The following is a 24,831-nucleotide window of genomic DNA, read 5'->3' on the forward strand; positions in this document are numbered from 1 at the left end:
AGGCAAATCAATGAAATCTTGGCTTTGATTCTAATGACATAAATATTCTCTTAAATATAGAAATACATTGCTTGTAACAATTAAATATTGCACATAAAGCAATTTTAATGTCATGAAGAATCAAGAATTTGGACTAGATAACACTAAACTTCTGAGACTTATTCTATTAAGTAGTAAGGGAAGTTATTTTATTATATTTGAATCATACGTTTGCAGGGAGTTTAGCCAAAATATAGCATGTTTTATTCTCTAGTTTTACTCCCATTCTGAATTTCTTTCCTCAATGTATTTATAGTTTTAGAATGATCTTTATCCAAAATATATATTACGTGTAAGACAAAATAGAAGTATTACTTATAATCTCTGTGATAGCGTTTACAGCAATTGTGTTAGCCAAGTCAGTGTTTGAATCATTACGTGACAGTAACAAATATATTTAAAATAATTTTACCTCAGTCTATTTAGTTTCTGTTATCACTGTAGCCATCTTTGAGAATAAAATAAAAGTAGATAAGCTATTGGTATGTTAAAATTAATAACATCAAAATCACTAAGCATGGATAAAATAAAATACTCAAAAGCTATTTCCAAATATACATTTATTTTCTCAGATCAAGACTATTCCCCCAAATAAACATTCTATTAAAATAAACATACTAATAAAATAAGGCATTCTATTGCCTCATTACATATATTTCAAATTTTTTATTACAAATATTTCATTTCCATCAGTAGTTGCTTAAGTGAAAAATGTCTTAACCCTTTCGCCTTTTCTTGAAGCAGAGAGAGAAGCTGGTGAACATTCCAATCCTTACACTGCAGTAAATGACTTTCTTCAAAGCTACATCAATTCAAGGGACCTCACGCTTCAATCAGGATAAGGAATACGGAGAGAAGGAAGCTTCTCTCCTGAATTCTCATATACTTTATACATCTTGAAATAAAGATAGTGGGATAACCATGGATACTGAAGGAGCATAGCAACCTTGTGTCCTCCAGAGTCCATGATCATCTGGTACAGTATCAGCAGTGGTTCTTTATGATGGTCTTAGTCGTTTTTATTCCTGTGAAATCTTTTTTCAGTATATTTCAGCACTGAGGTTTTGCTCATCTTCTGTGAAAGATCCCATTGGGAGAAGAGTAACCATAAAGTCAATTATGGAGACATAAGTGCAGGCTCCATGGCTGTTGTCCAGGAGGACTGCAGTAACTCAGATACAGACAAATAGTCTAATAATAGACCAAGAACAAGGACCTTTTTCTTCTCTGGTTGTATCTTTTTGGAAGTTTCTCTTGACCTTATTTTCTCCATTGACAAAGAAAAACTTTCTGATAATTATCACAGCAGACATACTGATAGGCATAGAGAAACAGATTGAAAAGTGTGTACACTATGAGAGAGGTTTTAGATGAATATTTTAAATTACGTAGCAAATTACATGTGCTATGAATTTAAAAGAGACAAAAATTCAGTCCAAATTATGATTTGCCTGTATTTCTTGATGCAGACATATTTCATGACAAGACAAATGCTCTCAAAATCACAAACTCAGTCAGATAAAGTTTTGCTAATTCTTTGCTTTCCTGTATTTAAATAATAAACAGTTAGAAAATAAAATGGGGGAAGTAATAGCATTCAATAAAATTTTAGAAAAATCCTTAGTAAAAATATTTACGAGATCAAGACCTATATTTAAGAATTCCTTAAAAATTATTACGTGACTAAAAGACTACATTCATATAAGAGATATAATACCCTATTAATGAGCCTAATATTACAGGGATGCCATTTTTTCCTAAGTATTTCCAGAAGTTAATTGTAATTCTACTTTTAGAAACTCTCTCTTTTTTTTTTTTTTTAGGAAGATTAGCCTTGAGTTAACATCTGCCTTCAATCCTCCTCTTTTTGCTGAGGAAGACTGGCCCTGAGCTAACATCCATGCCCATCTTCCTCTACTTTATATGTGGGACGCCTCCCACAGCATGGCTTTTGCCAAGCAGTGCCATGTCCGCACCCGGGATCCAAACTGACGAACCCTGGGCTGCCAAGAAGTGGAACGTGCAAACTTAACAGCTGTGCCACCAGGCCAGCCCCAAGAAACTCCCACTTTTAATTAAAAATTATTTCTGTAATGTTTCTGGATTGTTTTTCATGTAGATATAGCAAAATGATATGGTGGTAGAGCTTCTCCTTAGTATAATACAATATTAGTAAAAATTTGATCAGTATAGGAAGACAAAGTGCTTTAGGTATTTTAAACAGGAAATTATTCATTAAGGTGAACTGAGACCTATCAAATTTGGAAAGGCTAGAGAAACTTCTGGGTGACACTCTTGTAATGACCCTTAGAGCAATATAGGATTAATTCACAAAGAGGGCTACCATTGGAAGTATGATTTTAAAAATACAGCACCATAACTCTGATCCAGGGATCAAAAATGTAGACTCAAAACGATGTCACTGCTTCCTCATTCATCAAAATAGTTTCTCTAGAAATACTCAAAAATACTGCAGGAGAAAAAGCCCACCTAAAGTCACAACCTTCCTAAGGTGTAGAAAAAGTCAAAAGGAACAAAAAGTTGATCCCCTTCCAAATTCTGAGTTTGTATGGGTATAATTGATAGAAAAAAATCTGTGTCAAGAAAATTAGTAGCAGAAGACACTTTAACTTTCCAACGTCTCCAACTAGAAAGCACATGGGGTGGAGCTTGGGTATCTAATCTATGAAATGTACCAGATTCCAATATACTTTTTCTCATCTTTAAAATTCCCACCATAGCACTAGCAATAACAACATGCTACTGCTTATAAATACATGAGCGACACTACCATTCACAACAGATGAGACATAAAGAAACCCTGAACAAATTCAAAGTTTGAAAACATTCAGTGAAATGTTCTTTGATCACTTCAACTTAGTATGGAAATCAATAACAATTAGATAACTAGAAAACTCTATGGTCATGGACACTAAAAATAAACGCTTCCTAAAAATCATTGGATAAAAAAGAAATCACACCAAATGATGACAAATTATGATATATCTAAACTTCTGGGATGCAGAAAAAGAAGTATTAGAGGGATATACAAAGCCTTATGGGTAAAGATTATAAAGCAGGAACATCAATAAGATTCATCTGTCTTAATAATGCGAAATAGAAAACAGCAAGTCAGAACAAAAAATAAAAGAAAGTAGTGACGTACAACTAGATAGACAACTATGCACTGGGGCTTTGGGGAGGAAAAATAAAAGGAGGGAAATAATATAGATAAAAATAAGTTAAAAAGAAAAATGAACAATATAGACTATTCACATGACTAAACATGGATCCTTTGAAAGATTTGTAAGACTTTAGTAAGAAAGATCAGTAAACTCCTAGTCAACTTAATAAAGATAAACCAGCAATATTAAATCACAAGCATCAAGAATGAAAAATGGGATATCACTGTAGCTCCTGCTGATATTAAAAAAAGAATGTAGTAAACAATATTTTTAAGAAATATTGATGATTCAAAATAAAATTATTTTAAATAGAGCAAAATGATGTATAAAGAGAAATATAAATTCTAACATATCTATTAAGGAAATTAAATTTTTATTAATAATCCTCCCACGAAGTATGATCCTTACTTAAATGGCTTCACCAGTGTTTACTTCCAAATGTTTAAAAAGGTAAGACCATTCTTACCTAAACTCTTTCAGGAATAATCACAAAGGAAATGTTTCCTCACTATATTTATCAGTCTGTCATGTCTCATATAGGCATTAAAATAAAAAATTATAGATAAATTTCTCTCATAAATTTAACTTCAAAAGTTCTAAGCAGAATATTAACAAATAAAATACTTCAATATATAAGAAATAATAAAATGTCACTGAAATATGTATTTATACTGCAAATGTAAAGGTCATTTAATATTGAAAAAGTATTGAATTTAAGATGTTTCCACATCTTCTCATGAAAGAATAACTATGCAAGATTTGTCTTCCACAACCAAAACTAAACTCTAGAGAAAATATGTGAACCAACTATATTCAGATATGGGACAAAAAGCAGTGAATGACAGTAATATTTGAGAAAAAGGAAACATCAAGAAGAAAAGATTTTAAACTTGAATACATAACAATAGAAACAAATAGAACATAAGCATAGAGATAAAAAGGAAAAAAATGAACATTCAGTGAGAGCCGAGAAAATATTACATATGTAATTGGAAGAAGAGGGGTCATAAAAATGTTAGAAACTATAACGGGCAAAGTTTTTTTCAAAATTCATGATAACTACAAACTACAAACAGATGCAAGAAGATTCACAAAACCCAAGTAGGATAAATGCAAAAAGAAAAAGCAAAAACAAATGAAGGCACGTTAGAATAAACTTTCTGAAAATGAGTCAAAAAGAGAATATTGGTGACACAACAAGCAAAAAAAAAGACATTATATACACAGAAATACAAGTTAGAGCCCAGACTTTATGTCAGAAACAATTCAAACTAGAAGACAATGGAACAACATCTTTAAAGTGCTTAAGCTAGGAGTGGAGACCAATCAAAATGCTACATCCAGGGAAACTATACTTTGGAATTGAAGGCAAAATAGGAAACTTTTGAGTTAAAGGAAAACTAAGAGATGGCATTATGCCAAATTTGCACTCTGAGAAATGCCAAAGAAAGTTTTTCTAGCTGAAGGGAAAGATTATCACAATAACCTAGGATCTCTAGGAACATTTTGAAATGCACAGAAAATGATTGTGGGAAGTCTTGAAAATTTTCAAGTAGGATTCTTTCTTTCCCAATATTTTAGTTGAGGAATCTTGTACATTCTAGAGTAGTGGGCCACGTCCAGTTTCCCTCACTCATTGATCTATTGTCTATGGTGCTTTCACATGACAATGGCAGAACTGAGGACATATGCAGAGAGGGAATTTCTTTCACTTTCAATGTGCTTCTCGAGCTGTTTCTCTATTTGTTTCTAGCACCTACAAGGCAAGCCCCACCGTGCTTCTCATCCTTGAAGAAATTCTCAGCCTTCTGGAATCTTCTAACACCACCTTTTCTCGTGCCTTGAAATCCTAGATGGAGAGATGACTGCCTGCTCTAGCTAGTACCTATGTTACTTCAAAATCCTGCTCTTTTTCCAACTCTTCCATTGACTATTTAGATTGTTTCCTGTATTAATTTTCCTTTAATACAAGCATGATGTATTTACAGTAAAAATAAGAAATGAGTTTCGAAAAGTAAAAGTTGTAATCCATTCAAAGGAAAAATCGTGAATGCTGCTCTGTGTCAATCATGAAAATAAAAGAAGAATCAAGCACTTCTCATGCAAATGTGTTTTTCTATTTTTCTGATTTGTGAGTAGAAGTTTAGTTATCATGTCCTCTAGGCAGCACTTCTAACTTTCTAAAAGTCTGGTGAATTTACTAATTAGTAATTTCTTCTCTCATTTTTCTTTTAGCACTATGATACAAAATGCATTACTGGTGAGAGAGAACTTAGTCTCTAATTAACATCCTGCAGGGGAAATGCCAACCACTCTGGTTTTCCTGTCCATGAAAGAATTTCTCTCAGAACTCATCCCAGGTCTATTTGTTGGTTTAATCAATGACAAAGTACAGTAAACTAAAAAAAGAAAACAGGAGAGAGATGAGCTATAATTTTGGCTAGTACTTGTTCTTCTTAACAATTTGAGTCATGCCGTAAACAGTGAGAAAATGCAGTCCATGTTGCAGAAAAACTTCCTGGTAAACAGAGATTTGCTTCTTTTCTCAATTTTGTTTCTTTATGAATGTACTCTATTTCAATATAGTGAGTTTGCTAAGATAAGAAGTAGAATTCATTCTTGAGACTATCTCTTATATTTGTTTACTCTCAATACTCTTCTCCTTTAGATAGATTTATTTACATCTTCCTTTTTTTTTCAATTTTTCTGTTGAAACCAGATCCTTGTTTATGTAAAATATGAATTGAATGAAACTAGCATTTTTTGTGGTTGATAGGCCACGTCAGAGGTTATTTTGACCATTCCTATGCCTGCTAAAATCAGTCAACATTTCTCTCAACCTTTAAGTTTTTCAACGAAATGGATATTGTAAGTAGACAAAATGGACTATAATATACTTCCACAGTCCCAATCTATGTTAAAATAATGTCAAAATTAGTGAATCCATAGCAAAGACAACAAGAAAAATTATGAGAAATGGAGACATTTTATAATTTATATCACATACAATTTTATTTATTATAATTATACCATTTATACATAAATTTATATAGACACAGGGTTATAAGTTTTTATACTTATGAGACATTTATAAAATATGCGAATTTTTAAGTTTACATTTGTCAGTTTTTTTAACTTTATGATAGATTTTTGAACAGTAAACTGCTATGCTGCTCAATCTCATGACTCTCAATACACCTCTTAAATCTGTTTTTATCTCATTTTCCCCATTCATAAAACTAGAATAAAAATTGCTTCCTTTCTGTACCTCTCCACTGTATTTTATTTAGGGACATTTTATAGTCAAAATAGCATAAGCCTACATAAATATAATGCAAGCTGATTTAAAGACATATTTCTTTCTTTGTTTTCATTTATAGCTATTTTTAATTTATCCCATGTGCCTTCTATCCCTCATATGGACATATCTTTGTATTTCTAATTAGATTTGTCTGTTTCTGAGAAGACAGAAAACTCCCTGCCCAAGACCTTACAATTCTACACATGCGTTCCAACCTGCAAAATCCAAGGGGAACAAAGAGGGAAGAAAGGGAGGAAGGAAAGAAGGGAGGAAGAGAGGGAGGAAAACAATAAAAATCTGATTTCATTTTGTTCTGGAAATATAAGCAATAGTCACTTCTGTTTTTAGCAGATGAGCTGTACCACTAAGAGATGTGTCACCATAGGGACAAAAATAATGAAACAAATAAGGACGTGAGGTTAATGTATAAAAGAGTGATGCTTTTGTCAAGATCTGAAGTCTTTCTCCTAATGTAAGAAAGACAGATACAATCTTTGTATATTACTTTTCTATAGTAGATAAAGAAACTAAATAATCATTAAAAAAATAAAATGAGACCATCATTTGAACAGATTTTCACTCCAAATAAAATTTCTCACAGATTATGACTGTAAGAAATGTCTTCCACTGAGTAAGGCAACTTTCAATGGCAGTAAACTGATAATAAATCAAGAAAGAGAAAAAACTCTTATTTGTTTCCAGACATTTTCCCAGAATCTTCACTTCCTCAAAACACAAGTAGAGAGCAAATCTGCACATTCACAAATAAGTGTATGTAAAAAGGAGAACCAATCAGATTGAACTCCTCTCTAGGAAGACTTTTAAAAAATAGTTTTCCATTCTTTATGTTCATTGGTGTTTTATAAAATATTGGGTACAATATGACATGAAAAACGTTTTTTGCATAATAGTTCCTAGTTATTTTACTAAAACAAGCATTCTCATCACTCAATTCTTCCTTTTTTACCATTTCTCCAGTTCCACCTATGTCTCAGCTATGAAGAGTCAGCTGGGTAAGAATTACTCAGCAGTGACTGAGTTTATTCTGCTGGGGTTCAGGACCCCTCCAACATTGCAGATCCTCTTATTCCTAGTGTTCTTGCTGCTCTACGTGGCCACTGTGGCGGGAAATATCAGCATGCTAACTGACATTAAGATGGACTCCAGAATTCAAATGCCTATGCATTTCTTTTGCAGAAACTTGTCCTTTTTAGAACTCTGCTGCTCCACAGTCGTTGCTCCCAAAACTTTAGTCAACTTCTTGTCTAACAAAAAGAAAGCTGCTGGGGCCAGCCCCGCGATGCAGCGGTTAAGTGCATACGTTCCTCTTCGGCAGCCCGGGGTTCGCCGGTTCAGACCTGGGTGCGGACATGGCACCGCTTGGCAAGCCACGCTGTGGTAGGGATCCCGCATATAAAGTAGAGGAAGATGGGTACGATGTTAGCTCAGGGCCAGTCTTCCTTAGCGAAAAGAGGAGGATTGTCAGCAGTTAGCTCAGGGCTAATCTTCCTCAAAAAAAAAAAAATTCTTACAATGGCTGTGCTGCTCAATTTTTCTTCTTTGCCCTATTTGTGATAACTGAAGGCTTTCTTCTGGCTTTCATGGCATTTGATTGCTTGTTGGCCATTTGCTCCCCTCTCCTTTACCCTGTGCACATGTCCCAGAAAGTCTATGTTCAACTGGTGACTGGATCCTATATCTGTGGATGCATCAACGCCATAGTCCAAACATGTTTCACCTTCAGTTGGCATTTCTGTGGAGAAAACAGATTGGACCCCTTTTTCTGTGATGTCGCAGTCCTGATCAAGATCTCATGCATTGACACCTTTGTGAATGAGATTGTACTGTTTACCCTCTCTGCTCTCATCATCATCACCACCACAACTGTCATTCTAGTCTCCTATGCTTCTATCCTCTCCACTGTCCTGAAGATCCCCTCGCCACGGCAAGAGGAAGACCGCCACCTGTGGCTTCCGTATAGCAGGGGTGAGTTTATTCTACAGGACTGTGTTCTTCGTGTGTGCCCAACCTGGGGCCATCTCCTCACCAGAGCAAAGCAAGACTGAGGCTGTGCTGTACACGCTTATAATACCAGTGTTAAACTCTCTGATACATAGTCTGAGAAACAGAGATGTAAAAGATGCTGTGCAAAGAATATTACACAGGAGATTCTCTCACTGATACCTGTAAAACCATCATGTAATGGAAAAATTTTGTTTTCTAAGGGTCCTCGTTATCCTTGTTCTTGTAAAATTATTATATCAAGATATTTATACAATTGGCAACAAATATTTTTCTAAGTTTTATGAAATAATATTTCTAATAATATAAGTATAGGCATCTTTATTTTATTTGCTTGGAATATATGAAAGCATATATGTCTTCCACTCATGATGTTGTAATAGTATTTTCATTCAATTTTACCCTGGTTAAGAAGAAAATATTAAGAGCCATTATTATATAATAATTACAACAATATTACATGTGTCAGAACTATTCTTTAACTTTTTTATTCCAGAAAGCAGGTAAACTGACATTTGTCTCAAAAAGATAACAGCCCCCTTGTGTAGTTGGCAAAACGGAATGGTAATGGTTACATAGGACACTTTTGAGTACAGGTCCTATTCTTTCCCAAAGGTCCAGGCTTATATTCCGAGGAATGTCATCCTTAGAATTACTATTCCTATGAAAAGAGGGCCCACAATATATCATTTGAGAAGTAATTCTTAACGTGGAAAATATGTCAATAACATTCTTCTAATTTTTATTTCTTCATTTTCTTCTAGTATACAGTGATATATTTTATGATAATAAAAGTTACACATAAAGAACAGGTACTATATGCCATAAAGCATTTTTGTTACCATTTTCAAATGGGGAAATTGAGGTACTGGGAGACTATAAATTGTTGTAGCCAAAACTCAATACTAGCATGGCCCTAGATCTTTTATTATCCAAATATATATTTCAAAGTTTGTGGAATAGTCTGAAAATGTAATCTCATTACCTAGAAATAACTATTTCTGAATGCAGGTATTCATATGAGGTCAGTCCTGGAACTGTCATGAATTTGACCATTTATCCTGTCACTGTTTGTGCAAATATTATTGTGTGATTCTATTTTCTTTTAACATTTTAATCAATTTTTGGTGTAGACCAGTAATATTTGTATATAATTTTATTTATTGCTCTTTTCTCTTTTAATATAGTACATACGCTTAGCCAGTCAAAATCAGATAAATATTTTTTAATTTTAATTGTTTAATATATTATTGTAAAATTTTAGTTAATATAAAAGTGTTTTTTCTATGATACGGACTGAGGTCCTTACTCAAATTCTTTTCTATCAATTAGTCAATTTTTCTAACATTTAAAAAATCGCTCTTTCACAGGAAGACTTTGCACCTATCTTTGTTATCTACTCTGAGTTTTCATCTCTTTTCCTCATTTGTAGTACAATTTCTTTCAGAAAAGAAAGGAAAAATGAAGGAAGAAAAAAATGAGAGGAAATGAAAGTTTTGCCCTACTTTCTCTGTTTTTCTTTCATTTCATTACATAAATGAATACTCAGTAAGAATCCAGGAACCTAATTGTGCCGAATGTATTAGTGGGAGTACATCATTTGTTTTACTAATGTATACCTGTGGTTTGTCAGTCTTCTTGACACTCATCCACAAGGGTCAGACCAGAAAGTTAGTTCTTTCATTTCTCGTGCTCTCACACATGGTTTGTATACCACCCCAATGTGGCAGGGTTTTTTCTTAACTGGTATTGATAATTTAATTTAGGCAGAAGGGGAAGTACTTTCAAGACCTTGTGTCTTCCCCAAATGCTCTAGTTCAATTTGACCCCAATCCTGGCTAATGAAAATAAAGTGATGCTTTGTTTCCAATTTGCTCCTGTTACTTCAGGCAAATAAGTCTTACAGATCATTCTTGATAGGACACACAACCTGGCTATAGCAGAATCAGGAAACCACTGGTCTTCTATTAATATTTTGATAGTAATCAATTGGACCCAAATAACCCAAATTAGTAAAAAATGATAATTTCTGTTGTCTCATGAAATTTATTGTTGTGATTGTATAGTGCATTTTATACATACTAGATTGTCTTTCCAGTTTTTTGCTTTGTTCCATCAATTTGTTTGTCTATTTTTGTGTTGGTGTCACATACTTGTTGCACAGTCGTATTGAATGCCTGGTAGGGCTCCATCTTTTTTCGAGCATTTCTCAGCTAATATTACTCAGTAATTCAGCGGCTTCAGAATTATTTTGTGTTTAAAAAAATAACTCCTATTTGTTTTTAGCAGAATTTCATTTAGCAAGTAATTGACTTTATTTTGAATACACCTTTGTGAGAACAAGGCCGAGAGTATTGCTTCTGCTGTCAGACAGCCTGGGTGTAAGTCCCTGTGCTGCCCCGATCACAGCTGTGAGAAGCCCTTGAGTGGTTTTAAGCTTGAAGGGATGCTGTTAGTTTACCTACTTCGTTCAACAGGTGAGAGGATCACATAAAATAGTATAACCCGAGCTTTTAGCACCAGAAAGTATTCAATTAGTGCTACTATTATTATAATTACCATTATCATTATCGTCTTTTCTACATTTTAGCAATGCTGTAGAGTTTCCATATTTGAAGCCACATATTTTTCAGTAAACATTTTTCCATATATTTTATATATTAATTGCTATTGTGACAAAATCTTTATTAGCTTCTATTTTCTGATAATTTTAGGACTCAGAGAACTTTTAAATAACTATTTATTTTATTTTGTATGAGTTCAACCTACTAAACTTTTGCTCAATTCTTAGAATTTTTAAATTAAATAGTAGATTTGAAGACTGCCAGTAGCGTCAGTTTTTGCAAAGTTTTCATCAACAGTTTTTTAAGGTGTTGATGTTAATTAAAAAAACCGTTCTATATGTGTCAGGTACTATATAAAGTTCACGTATATTTCTTTATTCCTAAAATCAGACTTATGATGAAGACAACATTAAATGTATTAAATGTGTAATTTATATTAACATATTTTATGAATATAGAAGTTGTATCTTAGAAGAATTAAGTAATGTGCTTAATTTCACATTGCCAGTAACAAGCAAGGTCAGGGTGGGAACACAATATAGGATTAAACTGCCACTTATGTGATCATTTCCAAAGAAAATCTGAAAGAAGTGTTTATTAATATGTCTGTATTCGCATAAAAATCAGTTACATGCGCATACGACAACAGTAGACAACTACAATATTCAATTTAAAAAAACTACACCATGTATCAGAGATTATTGAAGATTTAGGAATAATTTAGCAAAAGACATATTAGACCTAAATGTGGAAAATTATAAAATCCTTTACATGATGCAATAGGAAAATATTGTTCAAAAATCACAAAGAGGAATGGATGATGACAGAATAAGATTTTCTCCTCTTATAGTCCTTCTGAACAATAATAATTTGTCATCCGTCTGTGGACAAAATGCCTCTGTGGAAGCTGTGGGATCCGAGTAGGAGATTGTGAAACCCCAGTGCAGTACGATATGGAGGAGAATCACTTTTAGATATCAGGCCCACACCCAGCTGGCTAATTCACTGATGTAGTCTCAGCTACATTCCGAGAAACAACTCTACACCTCTGAGGACTTGAATAGACCCCCATTTGCCTTGGTCTTGTCACAGTACCATATGTCAAGGGACTCAGGAGGAATCACACCCATCCATGCGTCAGATAATAGGCACACAAAACTCAGTCTGGCTGTGGACCCTGACGTGGCTGGTGAGCTGGCAACAGCCCCTCTTGTCTCCTACAGTTTAGGAGCTGCTGGAAATAAGCCCTCCAAACTCAGTCAGATTGTAGATTCTGAAATTGCCCTGTAGCTGGACTCTAGCCCATCCCAGCAGCAGTCCACAAAGAGTCCTGCTGTCCCAGGGACTAGGTAGAAATCACTCCTACCTGCATCCCCAGAGATCCTGAAAGCATCCTGTATTTGGATTCAGGCCCCTCACAGCCACAGTCTGCCAGCAGTCCCGCAGCTCCAAGGACCCAGTGGGAGACACTCCTGTCCATTCACTTCTGTTAGGCTGCTGACTGAGAATCCAACTGTGGACCCTGAAGTGGATCCTTCCCCCAGTGCCATCCTATCGAACAAGCTACTGGAGGCAATCTTCTTCACCCAAGGACCAGATAGGATCCACGCCTACCTGAACCCCTGGTAACAAGCACGTCAACCAGAGACACCACTGCAGACCCAGCGACAACCTTGAAACTGGCTTCAATCCAGCATGACTGCGATTCTGGAGGTAATCCCATTAGCTCAGGGAAATGACATGAGAAGGACTTTACCTGCTGAAAACAGTCTGTAATGACTGGAAGAGATATTTGCTCCTTCAAATGCACAGACACCAATTCAAGGCTACACAGATCATGAAGAATCAGACAAACACGACACTAAGAAAAGAAACTAATAAAGCAAGGAGAAAGCATAAGGGCAGAGCCATCATTGAGGTCTCTGTGGGGAAGGCAAGATAAGACAGGGTGAACAGTTTAGGATTGGCTAGTTTGAATAATTTCAATGAGTTTTAGGTTATAGGGGTTGTACCTAGTTGCCTGGCCCTATAAATTATTCTTTCAAGCAGAGATTTTAAAAAGTTGTATGGTCAGGCAGAGCAGATTTAATCCTCCATGGGAGGAATCAGAAAATTGTGTTTGCATGTGTATGAAAGTTACTTTCAACATGTGGACCTCTTGGAAACCACTCTAATAATGTTGACATCCACCCAAGAGATTCTTGTGCTTGCGTGTGTGTATAAGTATGAAAACTTAAGGAAACATTTGTTACATTTGTTCCTAACTCTGTTTTTTAACATTTAACATACCACTTAAAACTATTTCAGTCTCAAGTTGCCTTAGAATCACCTACTCAGGGATTTCTTAAGGTTCTTTCTAATTTTGTTCTTTGAATAAATTCACTTTTCAAAAGGGCCCAGTGAGAGTGATTAAAACCATGAGTTATTTTACATGGGTTTTATTTAAGATAATTTGTAGCAAGATACAAAACTTTCTCTCCACCAGTGGGAATCATCTGTTGCCCTGCTGTAACCTATAGCTAATTATGGCAAAACCAGAACAATTTGTCTGAGGAAGTTTGAGAAATTAGCTACCCTACACCCCAAGTGTACCTCAAGACCAATGGGGTCTTATCTTCTCATTAACCTTCTAGAAGGCATGATTCTGTCTCTCTTAGGTCTCTCTCTAACTGGCACACTTAACTGTGAAGATGGAGTATTATTTTAAGTATCCAGTGGGAATTACACTATTCAGAAGCCATCAGAGTGGAGCTGACTACAAACATGCTACCCTGAGGATGACTTCATCTTTAATCTAAAAATATTCGTATAAATATTGTCCAAGGACAAAGATGATTAATGGTAACAGTAGAGGAATGTTATGTGAGTTTCTGATTGCTCTCCCGGGTTTGCTGCACTAAAGATGAAAATTTCTTTTGACTATGAACTCCCGAAGGCTCATTTGACACTTTAGATAAAAAAGATATCTTAAAGGGATTTTGTCCTCTTGCATAACTAAGATGAGATTCTGCTCAACAAAAAATTAATCAGAAAATTTACTCAGCAATTATACAAATTCTTAGGATCTGGGGGAAAAATTAGCTATCAAAAATATTTTTTCTTATCTAATATAAATATGGGTGAAGTATTATGAAAAAATATGGAATTTAAAATAAGGAGAATAAGATTATAGTGGTGAATTAGGACCAATAAGAAGTGTGCATATGAGCTAATAATTTTACATTTGGGGGATTTCTCCTGTAAAATTCTTAAGAATACCAGCCTCATATCACTGATTCTTTCAAAAACTAAATTTAAAAATCCATGCAAACTAATATATATTCTGTTTCTTGTTCTATTCCCCAGGCTGAACCATATTCAACTCCAAAAACCGGGTACCTATCAGATTTTAGAGAAAATAAAATGAACATCAAACCAAGAGATTTGTCAATACCTTTAAATTACTCGTTCTAACGTCACAATTATACCTGTCAAACACAAGTCATTATTATTAAGTGAGTCTTCAAAAATTACCATGTTTTTATTCTTCACACTATATCCTGGTTCAATCCATGATAGGGAAACAGTAATTTAATAAAAAATTAAAAATAATAATAATAACAAGGCATCTAGAAAATCCCCAAATAGCTGGAATTAAATAGCTTCTAAAAAGCCGTGGGTCAAAGCAAGAATTAAAAAGAAAAAATTTGGGGGCCAGCCTAGTGCCATAGTGATTAAGTTCATGCACTCTGCTTCAATGGCCTGGTGTTAGCTGGTGCAGATCCTGAGTGTGGACCTACACACTGCCCATTAAACCAGGCTGTGGTGGCATCCCACATACAAAATAGAATAAGATTGTCACAGATGTTAGCTCAGGGCCAATCTTCCTCACAAGAAGGAACATAAGAAAAAAATTAACTGAATGATTTGACACTGAATAATAGTGAAAAAAACATCAAAATTACTGAGATGAAGGTAAAGTTGGGCCTAAATGGAAATGTGTAGAAATGAATGTATAGATAACAAGAAAAGTCTGAAATAATTATTTAACAGTCAGCCTTAGAAAGTAGGAAAATAAGAACATCCAAAGTGCAAAATGAACAGAAGGAAGGAAATAATAAAGATAGGAGGAGAAAGCACTGAAATTAAAAAGAAAACAGAAAAAAATAAACATTATTATCTACAAAAATGTTTCTATGAAAACATCAATAAAAATTGATAAAACTTTAGCCAACTGAAAACTGAAAAAGTGGACATTAACTAATGTCAGGAATGAAAGAACATCACTACAGATTCACAAATATTGAAGAGTTTTTAGGGAATATTATGAACAACTTAATGCCAAAAACATTTAATGACATAAATGAAACAAAAAAAATCCTTAAAAGGTAAAAATCTCTCAAGTTTACTCTAAAGGAATAGACTTCTGGTTGAAACTCATTTTACATTCCTTAATCCCCGGAAGTTAGTTTAAAATGTATTTGCATTTCTTATTCCTTCAGCAGAAATAGTGATCTTATAATTAAATTTAATAAACATAACCTAAAACGAAAGCTCTTTTTCCAGAACTGTTTCCCTTATCCTTAGAAAAACTTTATCCAGAGTTTCTCTTGTTTCTAGTACCAAGATGCAAAATTATATTTTACTCAATTACTTGGCACTATTCTGTTGCTAATGAGAAGAGTATATAAATTTTCCCTAATATAGTTTTCGATACTTAAATGATGTTAATAAATTTTATACTCAATAAAATTGTATATTTCATATTATCTCGAAAGCTAGAATGTTATAAACTGTCAGATATTTTTAAAGTGTCATAATATCCAGACAGGACTTATTTTCAGATACAGTCATTATAAATTTTGTCCACCAGATGGCACTGCTAGGGAGCTTTCCATGGTCAAGTCAACCGTCATCCCAACCCTACAAAGTAGAATAAACTGCCTCTGAATGAATTTCTTAACCTAACTGTAGGGTGTGAACAGAGTTATATGTCATTTCGTTTCTCATAGAGCATTTATTTGGCAGATAGTAACTTGAACTGATTGCATTGTTTATATTGAAAATAAGTATTATTTGGTGAAAATTTGTGAGTGTACATCTTCTTTGGAACAAAATCTGTTCAGAGCCTCTGCTCATTTTTCAATTAGGTTGTTTGTTTTTTTCTCATTGAATTGTATCTTTATATATTTTGGATATTAACTCTTTGTCAGATACATTATTTGGAAATATTTTCTCCCAATTTTTAGACTGTCTTTTCATTTTGTTGATGCTCTCCTTTGCTTTGCAGAAGCTTTTTAGTTTTTTGTAGTCCCGTTTGTTAATTTTTTCTTTCATTTCCTTGCCTGGTGAGACGTGTTATTTAAAACGACACTACTGAGACCAATGTAGAAAAGTGTACTGCCTATGTTTTGTTCCAGAAGTTTTATGGTTTCAGTGCCTATAGAGGTGAAGATTATGTGGCAGTTGCTCAGAGAAGTTTTATCCTCTGTAGGTTTTCATATTATAAAGGTATTTATTAATTCAAAGGTATTAAGAATTTTATTCAAATCTCTCTAATTTCATTTACTTTTGCTTTCTTGGTATATCATAAACTGAATGTGTTAAAGTATCGTTTGTGTTTCTTTGGTCATTTTCTCTGCTACAATAATTTTAGATTTATTGTATTATATAACATTTGGTTATATGTTTTAGAAATGTAGATGCATTTCTTTGTTATATTTATAAGTGCATTATCCTGAATTCTACTTTAATATCAATATCGCTCTTGGCTTATTTTAAAGATTTTACCTAATATGTCTTATTAAATCTTTGAGTTTTACCTCTTTTATATAGCATTTTATAGCAGTGACTTTCTAAAACTTAGTCCCACCCCACCCCGACACATACACAACAGAGTCACCTTATTTTTAAGTGAGAGGAATCTATCTCTTTCACATTAATTGTATTAATCTGTTATTTTGCACTTTTGCCATTTTTAATATCTTTGTTTATCTATGTTCCTTTTTTGTATATTTTACTATTAAGTAAATAATTATCCTGCTTCTTTTACCCTTGAGAAATATAAGCTTAAATTATATTGCATCACTTGTGTTTAAGTGCAGAAATTTACTCTCCCTTTATGTCTGTTTACCCTCTGCCACTAATAATGTAATTTTCTTGAATATTTCATGTATATACATTTAGAACCACAGAAGACAGTATTATAATTTTTGCTTTAAGCATCAGACAAAATTTAGAAAACTCAAGAGAAGAAAAGTACATCATATTTACCCATAATGTACTATATCATCCATAAATAATATATTATGCTTTAATTTTCAACTTTTCTATGTAATCTCTTATAGCTGTGACATTTTATAAATCAAGTTTCCCTTCTCCCAAGAGAAATGTAATTCTCTTAAAATGAGGGTAGTGTATATAATTCACACTCATTACAAATCTATTTTTCTTTACTTTTTTCGTTTCTAGTATTTTCTTGCTCTTTGTATGTTTCTCTTTTGTATATTGTTTTTGAGAAAATAATATTTCTGTTTTCATCTTTGAGAAATATAAGCCTATATTATATCACTTGTGTCTGTGTTTAGCAAATATGTCACATTTTTGCTTTTCAACTTTTAAGCTTCAACACATTATTATAACTCATCTTCCATGAATAGCATTGTTTTTTGAGTCTTGTAAAATAATAAGTATTTTTCAGTTGGTCTTATACTATGAACAAATGATCTGGAATGTAATAGAATTTTTACAGAAAAGATTATAGTATTATTTAAAAGATGAGAAATATGTCACTATAATTTTATAGATATTTAAAAATATATACTTTATATATGCATATGTAGAAAAGTTTATTATTTCAATTCTTAAAAGTGAAGTTGCACGTACAAGAACCATATATTTCTCTATGCTCTCTCAAATTTTCTATTGCATTTTAAATGTATTATGTTTATTTATTTTGCTTCCTGCAACAGGAAGTGAATGTCTCTTTAGCAAAGACTATATCTTATTCTTTGGTGAGTCTTTCCAAGGACTTCGAGTCTCTTTTTGACTCATTTCAAAAATTTTCTTTCCTTTCAACACATTAAAATTAGTAAGAAAAAGAATTTATAAAATATGAGGGAACAGATAAAAATTAAATAGAACGTTAGGATCCAGCCAAGGATGCACAGAACTGCTCAGGATTCCTGGAAGGTTCTGCCTCCAAAGTGAACCCTGGACCCAGCTACAGTTTGCTGCCATCTGATGACTGCTGTCCACTCTAACTCAATCTAAGGTAAAGATTCTGGGTACTGTGATAGAATGAAGCTTCCAGAACAATGATTAAGAGGTCAAAGTATTTTGTAGTTACTTCATTTCCATCTGTATCATATTGTCCTGAGCAGGGGCGATGGGTTGTAAATCACTAGAAATGTGATTCAATTGTTTTAGTGGTTACCAAAAGGGGTGATAATAAAAATATTTAACAGCTTGTTCAGTGATCACTACATACAAGTGCTTATTTTTCAATAAATAAATCAATAATACAAAATAGCCCCTTTTATCTTCTTTCTAAACTGTTTAATTAGTGATGAAGTTTTTAACAGAAATCATGATAGAGGTTTCCAAATCATTTCGTGACTTTTACAAATTGTTGAGGGAAACCTTTGGTTTGCCATACTCTCAATAAATGCTGTCTGAGCCACAGTTTGATCTCAGGGGACTAGGCTAGAGCAAGTCACTACAATAGTCCCATTAAATTGAAAGTCATCAGATGATGTGATATTTGAAGAAGTAAAATTTTTTCAACAAAATTGTTCATAATTTGAATCCCCTCCAAGCTGCTGCTAAACTAATATCAATTACATTTCAATTTTATCTAACTTCTTGTCTTTTTCCTGATATTCCGAGGAAGTCATTCAGTCTTTCATCATTAAGGATGATATTACTGATAAGTTATTTCATAGATGCCCTTTATCAGCTGAGGAAAATTACTGAAAGCTGATCCGGAATAAATGTTTGATTTTATCAACTGCCTTTTCTTCGTCTCCTGAGATTAATTCACACACACACACACACACACACACACATATATATATATGAAATAGGATATATATGAAATATGAAATATATGAAAAGGGAGATTATATATATATATATATATATATATATATATATCTACTTTTTAGTTTGTTAACATAGTAAATTACACGGATTTATTTTTGAATGTCAAACCAGCCTCACACCTAGGATAGCCTCCACTTGATCATAGTGTATTATCCTTTAGACCCTTTGTTGGATTGAATTTACTAAAATTTTGTTTAGAAATGTTGCATATATGCTCACAACAGATATTCGTCTGTCGTTTTCTTTTCTTGCTCTGTTTCTGTCTGTCTAATACCAACTTTACACTGGCTTCATGAAACAAATTAGCAAGTATTCCCTCATTTTAAATTCCTTGCAAAAGTTTATGTAGAAGTGTTGTTAAGTGTTTACTTAAATGTGTGGTATAATTCACCAGTGAACCAAAGTAAAATTTTTCTTTCTGGGATAATCTTTAACTATAATTTCAAGTTTTTGAATTGCTCTCAATAAAATAAGCTGGGGCAGTCATTGGGCTTACTACATTACTTTTCCATCTTTCAGGAAGCACTGTCCTTCATTGCCTACCATCTGATGTCTTGGAAAAGAAAAATATATTTGTTTCTGTGTGTTTGTGTGTGATATATATATCCGAGGGAAGAAGAAGAGAGAAAGAGACAGAGACAGAGAGAGAGAGAGAGAGAGAGAGAGAGAGAGAGAGATGCTCTCTTTTGTTGCTTTCGTTGATTTAGGCAGGAGACTGGATCTGGTCCTTCTTCCCACCTTGGCCCAAATCAGAAGTCTGGTAGCACCTCTTCTATTTTCCAAGTCCAATTAAACTTCTTTTTCAATCTTCTGAGTAGCAAGAAGGCAGTTATTTTAGTTAGTTTTTTTTCTTTAATTATCAATATAACTAGGCGCTTTCATCGGTATGGTCAATACCGTATGCCCATTGCTTCTCACTGAACATTGCAGAGTGATTGATGGCAACTAAACCTAAATTTCCTACAGATAAAACTGTTCTACTGTTGATGAAGTTGCCTGCAAAGTCTGTATGATGTTCAGAGAAGAAAGTTAGTTATTTCCATTACTTTTTTTTGAATAATAGTCTCACTCTCTGAAAGCCAAAATCTTTTAGGGATAGGCCTTTGATTCTTAGGATAGCTTCTCTTAGTTCTCAGCATTTTTAATTCCATCTTCAAGAATCCTCTTTGATTCTATGTCATAAATGATTTGAGTGTTTATCATTCATAGACCAGGAATAATTCCTTGTATTCATCCCAGGAATCATGAGAGCAAGAGTCAGTTTTGTATCTTTTCTTATATTTGAAAATCTGAAGTCTGATTTGACATTTGAAATTGTGCACAAGGGCCCATCAAGAGAGTGCAATGCGGCTGGTAACAAATAGCTACAAAATGGTCATAAGCCCTAGCAGCCAGCAGGCAGCATTCTGTCAGCCCCAAGATTATAAATACGTGCATCTGAGCTGCACAGCCTCCCACACTTATGGTCTTGGTCTCTGCCAGCAGGTGCACCAGCATCAGAGGCACCACACTGGTGACACAGCACATCTCCAGGAAGGAGAGGTTAACCAGGAAGAAATACAGGGGGGGTGTGTAGGGAAGGGGTGGGTGTCCCAGATCAAGCAGGTGATGATGAAAACCACATCAAAAACAAAAATAAAACAAAATAAAACATATGTAGATATAACGTTCAAACTGAAGAAAACTTAAGATAAAGAGAAAATCTTGAAAAGAGCCAGAGGAAATTAATCTTTGACTTGTAGAGGAACTTTCTGAATTCTCATCAGAAATCATGCAAACAAAAAGAGAATGTAGTGAAATATTTAAAGTGCTGAAAGGAAAAATACCCACAAACAAAGAAGTCTGTATTTAGTGCAATTATCATCCAGCAGTGAAGGGGAAATAAAATCTTTCAAAGAAATATAAGTAAGGAATTTACCCCTGGCACACATTCCTTGCGAGAAATGTTTTACAAAAAGAAGTTCTTTAGGGAGAAGGAAAATAATAAAGGCCCAAAACTCAGAGATCACATAACACCTACAGGCAAATGTTTATAGAAGCTTAATATATAATTGGAAACAAATGGAAGCTATTAAGATGTTATTCAAAAAGTGAATGTGGGGATTCTTGGAGGATGGTGGCATTTGGAAGATGAACTCACCTCCTCCCATGGACACAACAAATCTGTAACTACCTGTAGAACAATTTCCTCTGAGACAGATCTGCAAAATGGATAAAAAGAACCCCCACAACAAGGGACAACACTGACAGAGGTGCAAGAGGCAGAAAAACACCTCTGCTGAGAAAAAAACCTACATCCTAGCCATGGTGCTTCATGCCCAGGAGCAATCTTAAAGTTACAAAACTTTTCCTGGAGCAGTAGGCTGGGGTGGGGGTTCTATGCTACAATAACCATCCCAGCCTTTCAATTCAGAACAACTGAGAGGAGATCCCATATTACTTGGCTTTGCTGGCTTTGACAACTGATGCAGAATATGCCCAGAAAGATTATCGAACTTCAGAGAAAGAAAATCTGCTCTTAAAGGGCCCACACACAGATTCACCCATTCCAGAAAATAACACAAAACACCAGAAAAAAAAAGTGCACAGTGCATTGGTAAAAGAGACTGACTAACTAAGCTCTGAGCACATTTCAGAGAGCCAGGAGACAGCTGGGCCCACCTCCCAGGAACTGAGACACTGGCAGACACTGTGATCTACTCCAGTCATGATGACGTGTATCATAGCAGATGCCATTGGGTTCATTTCTCAAGCCTGTTGGCACAGGGGGTTGTCCTACCAACTAAAGCATCAATTTAATTGAACACAGCCAGGGCAGGGAGCCTGCCCCAGGTATTGGCCTCACCCACCAACAAGCCCAAGGTAAACGTATAGGCCCATGTAGGTAGGGTATGTGGGACCACTGCAGCAGAGTGAGTGAGTCACCTTGGTGAGGTGTGCATACGGGGAGGTTAAACAACAGGCTACTGAACAACCACTGGGTCAATGAATAAATAAAATTAAAAATCAATATACATAGAGACAAATGAAAACGAAAATATGACACACTAGAACTTATGGCATACAGCAAATGCTATAATAAGAGGGAAGTTTATAGCAATAAAGATCTACCTCAAAAAACAAGAAAAACCTCAAATAAACAATCTAACAGTATACCTAAAAGACCTAGAAAAGGAACAAAGTCCAAAATAAGTAGAAGGAAGAAAATAATAAGACCAGAGTGGAAATAAATGAAATAGAGACTAAAAAAGCAAAAGGAAACATCAATGAAACTAAGAGCTGGTTCTTTGGAACAATACAGATACAAAGACGGCCCACAGGCATATGGAAAGATGTTCACCATCACCAATTATTAGGCAAATGCAAATCCAAACTTCGATGAGATCTCACCTCACACCTGTCAGAATGGCTATAATTAATAAGACTAGAAATAACAAGTGTTGGACAGAATGTGGAGAAAGGGAATCCTCATAGACTGTTGGTGGGAATATAAACTGGTGCAGCCACTCTGGAAAACTGCCGGGAGCCGTGTCACCGACACCTGTTCAGCCATCTGACAGGGTTCGGGCTGAGAAGGGCTGAGGGGCGCAGGGACGCCCCTCGGTAGAGAATGGCCGGCCGACACACCTGATATTTTCTGAAATGTATGCATGCTTTCTATCAAGGTTATGACTATACTTGTTCCTGCTTTTTATTCTTGAAGATATATAATTTAACTTAGATTTTCAGCCTGATGCCTTACTAATAAAATGATATTTTCTCCAGGCAGTGTGCTCAAGGAACAATTAGCCCTACCCCGTGAAAGACAAAGGAATGCTTTCACCCCCTAAGGGGCGCAGGAATGTAAAGAATTTTAACTACTCTCTTCACGTAGCCCTGGGGATAAGATACCCGGGAGTTGCCTTTTGTTCCCATTAACCATCTACACTCCTGACGTGGATGATTGAGGGAGGCAGGGGTGGCTCCCCCAGGACGTAAACAGATGGAATGCTGTCCTGTCCGGAGGTCTGGACCTTCTCTCTTTGATTTAACTTTACTATGAATTACAACAGATGTCAAGGTACCTATCTCTTTTAGCTTAGAGACAATAAACAATAGTTAATTGCAGAGAAGACAATCATTAACCTTATGCTCTATAGAATGGAATGCTAATAAATATTCTTGTGCTCATTTTTTACTTCCTTATCTCTCTGAGAATATTTGTAGATCTATTTCTGTACTAATCCAGAAAAATATAAAAACAACACTAGCGCACAGTAAAGTTAGACTTGATTACACCGACTCAGGTCTCACATCTCTTCCCTCACTGTGCCGACTCCGTCCCTCCCTCAGGAACCTGGACTCAGTCACATGGTATTATGCTACCTAACCCTAACCCAATCTGAAATTCAATTAATCAATTTGTATTCTCAGTTTCAGATATTTGATAGGAAATTAGAAATATATAAAATACTCATATTGTACATTTCCTTGACAACCTACCTACCATGGGTTAGAGGAAAGAAATCCATTCTAAACACATTTCACTATGCTTTTGTTTCTACATCCTTTATTAATCCTAATGTGTAAGAGGCAGTTTTTGCATTTTTATCCCCTTAGCAACCACTGTCCCTTTGCCTTGTTTCTCACTGGCAAAACGCACCTTCCAAATTCTCAAACTATGTGTTAACGCCATAGAACACAGGGGTGGCTTGTGACCAAGGCCTCACAGGAGAGACTGGTTCAAAGTTTGATACATGACTCAGTAAGGTCCAGTCAAACTAACTCTTGAATTTTTACTTAAGCAAGCAAGGAAGTGGTATCTTTTCCATGAGACTTGAACTTGGGAAGAGATAACTCTGGAATTCCTCAGAGCTACAGCACAAGGAAAGAGGGTAACTTGACCATAACGTCAATGGGAGGAAAACACTGCCTAGAGCTGCATTAATCCTGAGTCATGACGACATATAACCTGGTGAATCCAGCTTTCATAACACACTGGAATTTTCTGTTGCATGAGACAATAATGCCTTCCCCCTCTTTTATCATTTGCTTGTATCATTCTCATATGAGGTATTCCTTACCAGTAACTAAAAAATCCTGAATAATTCAAAAGCCATTTTAACGGAAGTCCTAGACACTTAGACACAGCTATTTTTTCACTCTATTTTTCACTCTTCTAGAAAAGATGTTATTACCATACATTCTTCTTCTTGTTTGACATATCTTTACATAATTAAAATGTTAGGTGATTTCCTTATAAATGTCATGAATTAAAATATGTTTTAATAATTCTATTACTTAAACAAATCCACCATGCATTTATCCTTTAAGAGTAATTCAAGAATTATGCATCTTTTCAACAAATACCATTCATATATTATAGGATAAACAATTCAGAGTCATCCATTTGTTTGGCAGGATTCCTGAGGATTTTAATATAATAAGGTTTTTCTCTTTTCCTCAGAAAGAAAGGGCTGAACAAATTATATCATGCAAAAGTATGTAATCTTTGTGACCAGATCACCTGACTCAAGAGAAATTTCCCAAATACACAAACCAAAGTGTATGTTTAGTGTTAAGACTCTTTCTATTACATGCACTGTCATGGTTTTAATTTTGAACTTTTAAAAATGATGCTCAAGTAAGACAAAAAATT

At 34.6% G+C, this 24,831-nt stretch overlaps 1 protein-coding gene across 1 annotated transcript; it reads left to right on the plus strand.

Annotated features, from left to right (window-relative positions):
* Positions 1-7,522: 7,522 nt before the first annotated feature.
* LOC124251336 (olfactory receptor 12-like) lies at positions 7,523-8,706 on the plus strand. The gene is given in 3 exon segments (XM_046684059.1): positions 7,523-7,793; positions 8,038-8,464; positions 8,466-8,706. Coding segments are annotated over 3 exon segments (939 nt in total).
* Positions 8,707-24,831: the final 16,125 nt, after the last annotated feature.

Source organism: Equus quagga, chromosome 1 (assembly GCF_021613505.1).
Source record: "Equus quagga isolate Etosha38 chromosome 1, UCLA_HA_Equagga_1.0, whole genome shotgun sequence".
NCBI classification, from domain to species: Eukaryota; Metazoa; Chordata; class Mammalia; order Perissodactyla; family Equidae; genus Equus; species Equus quagga.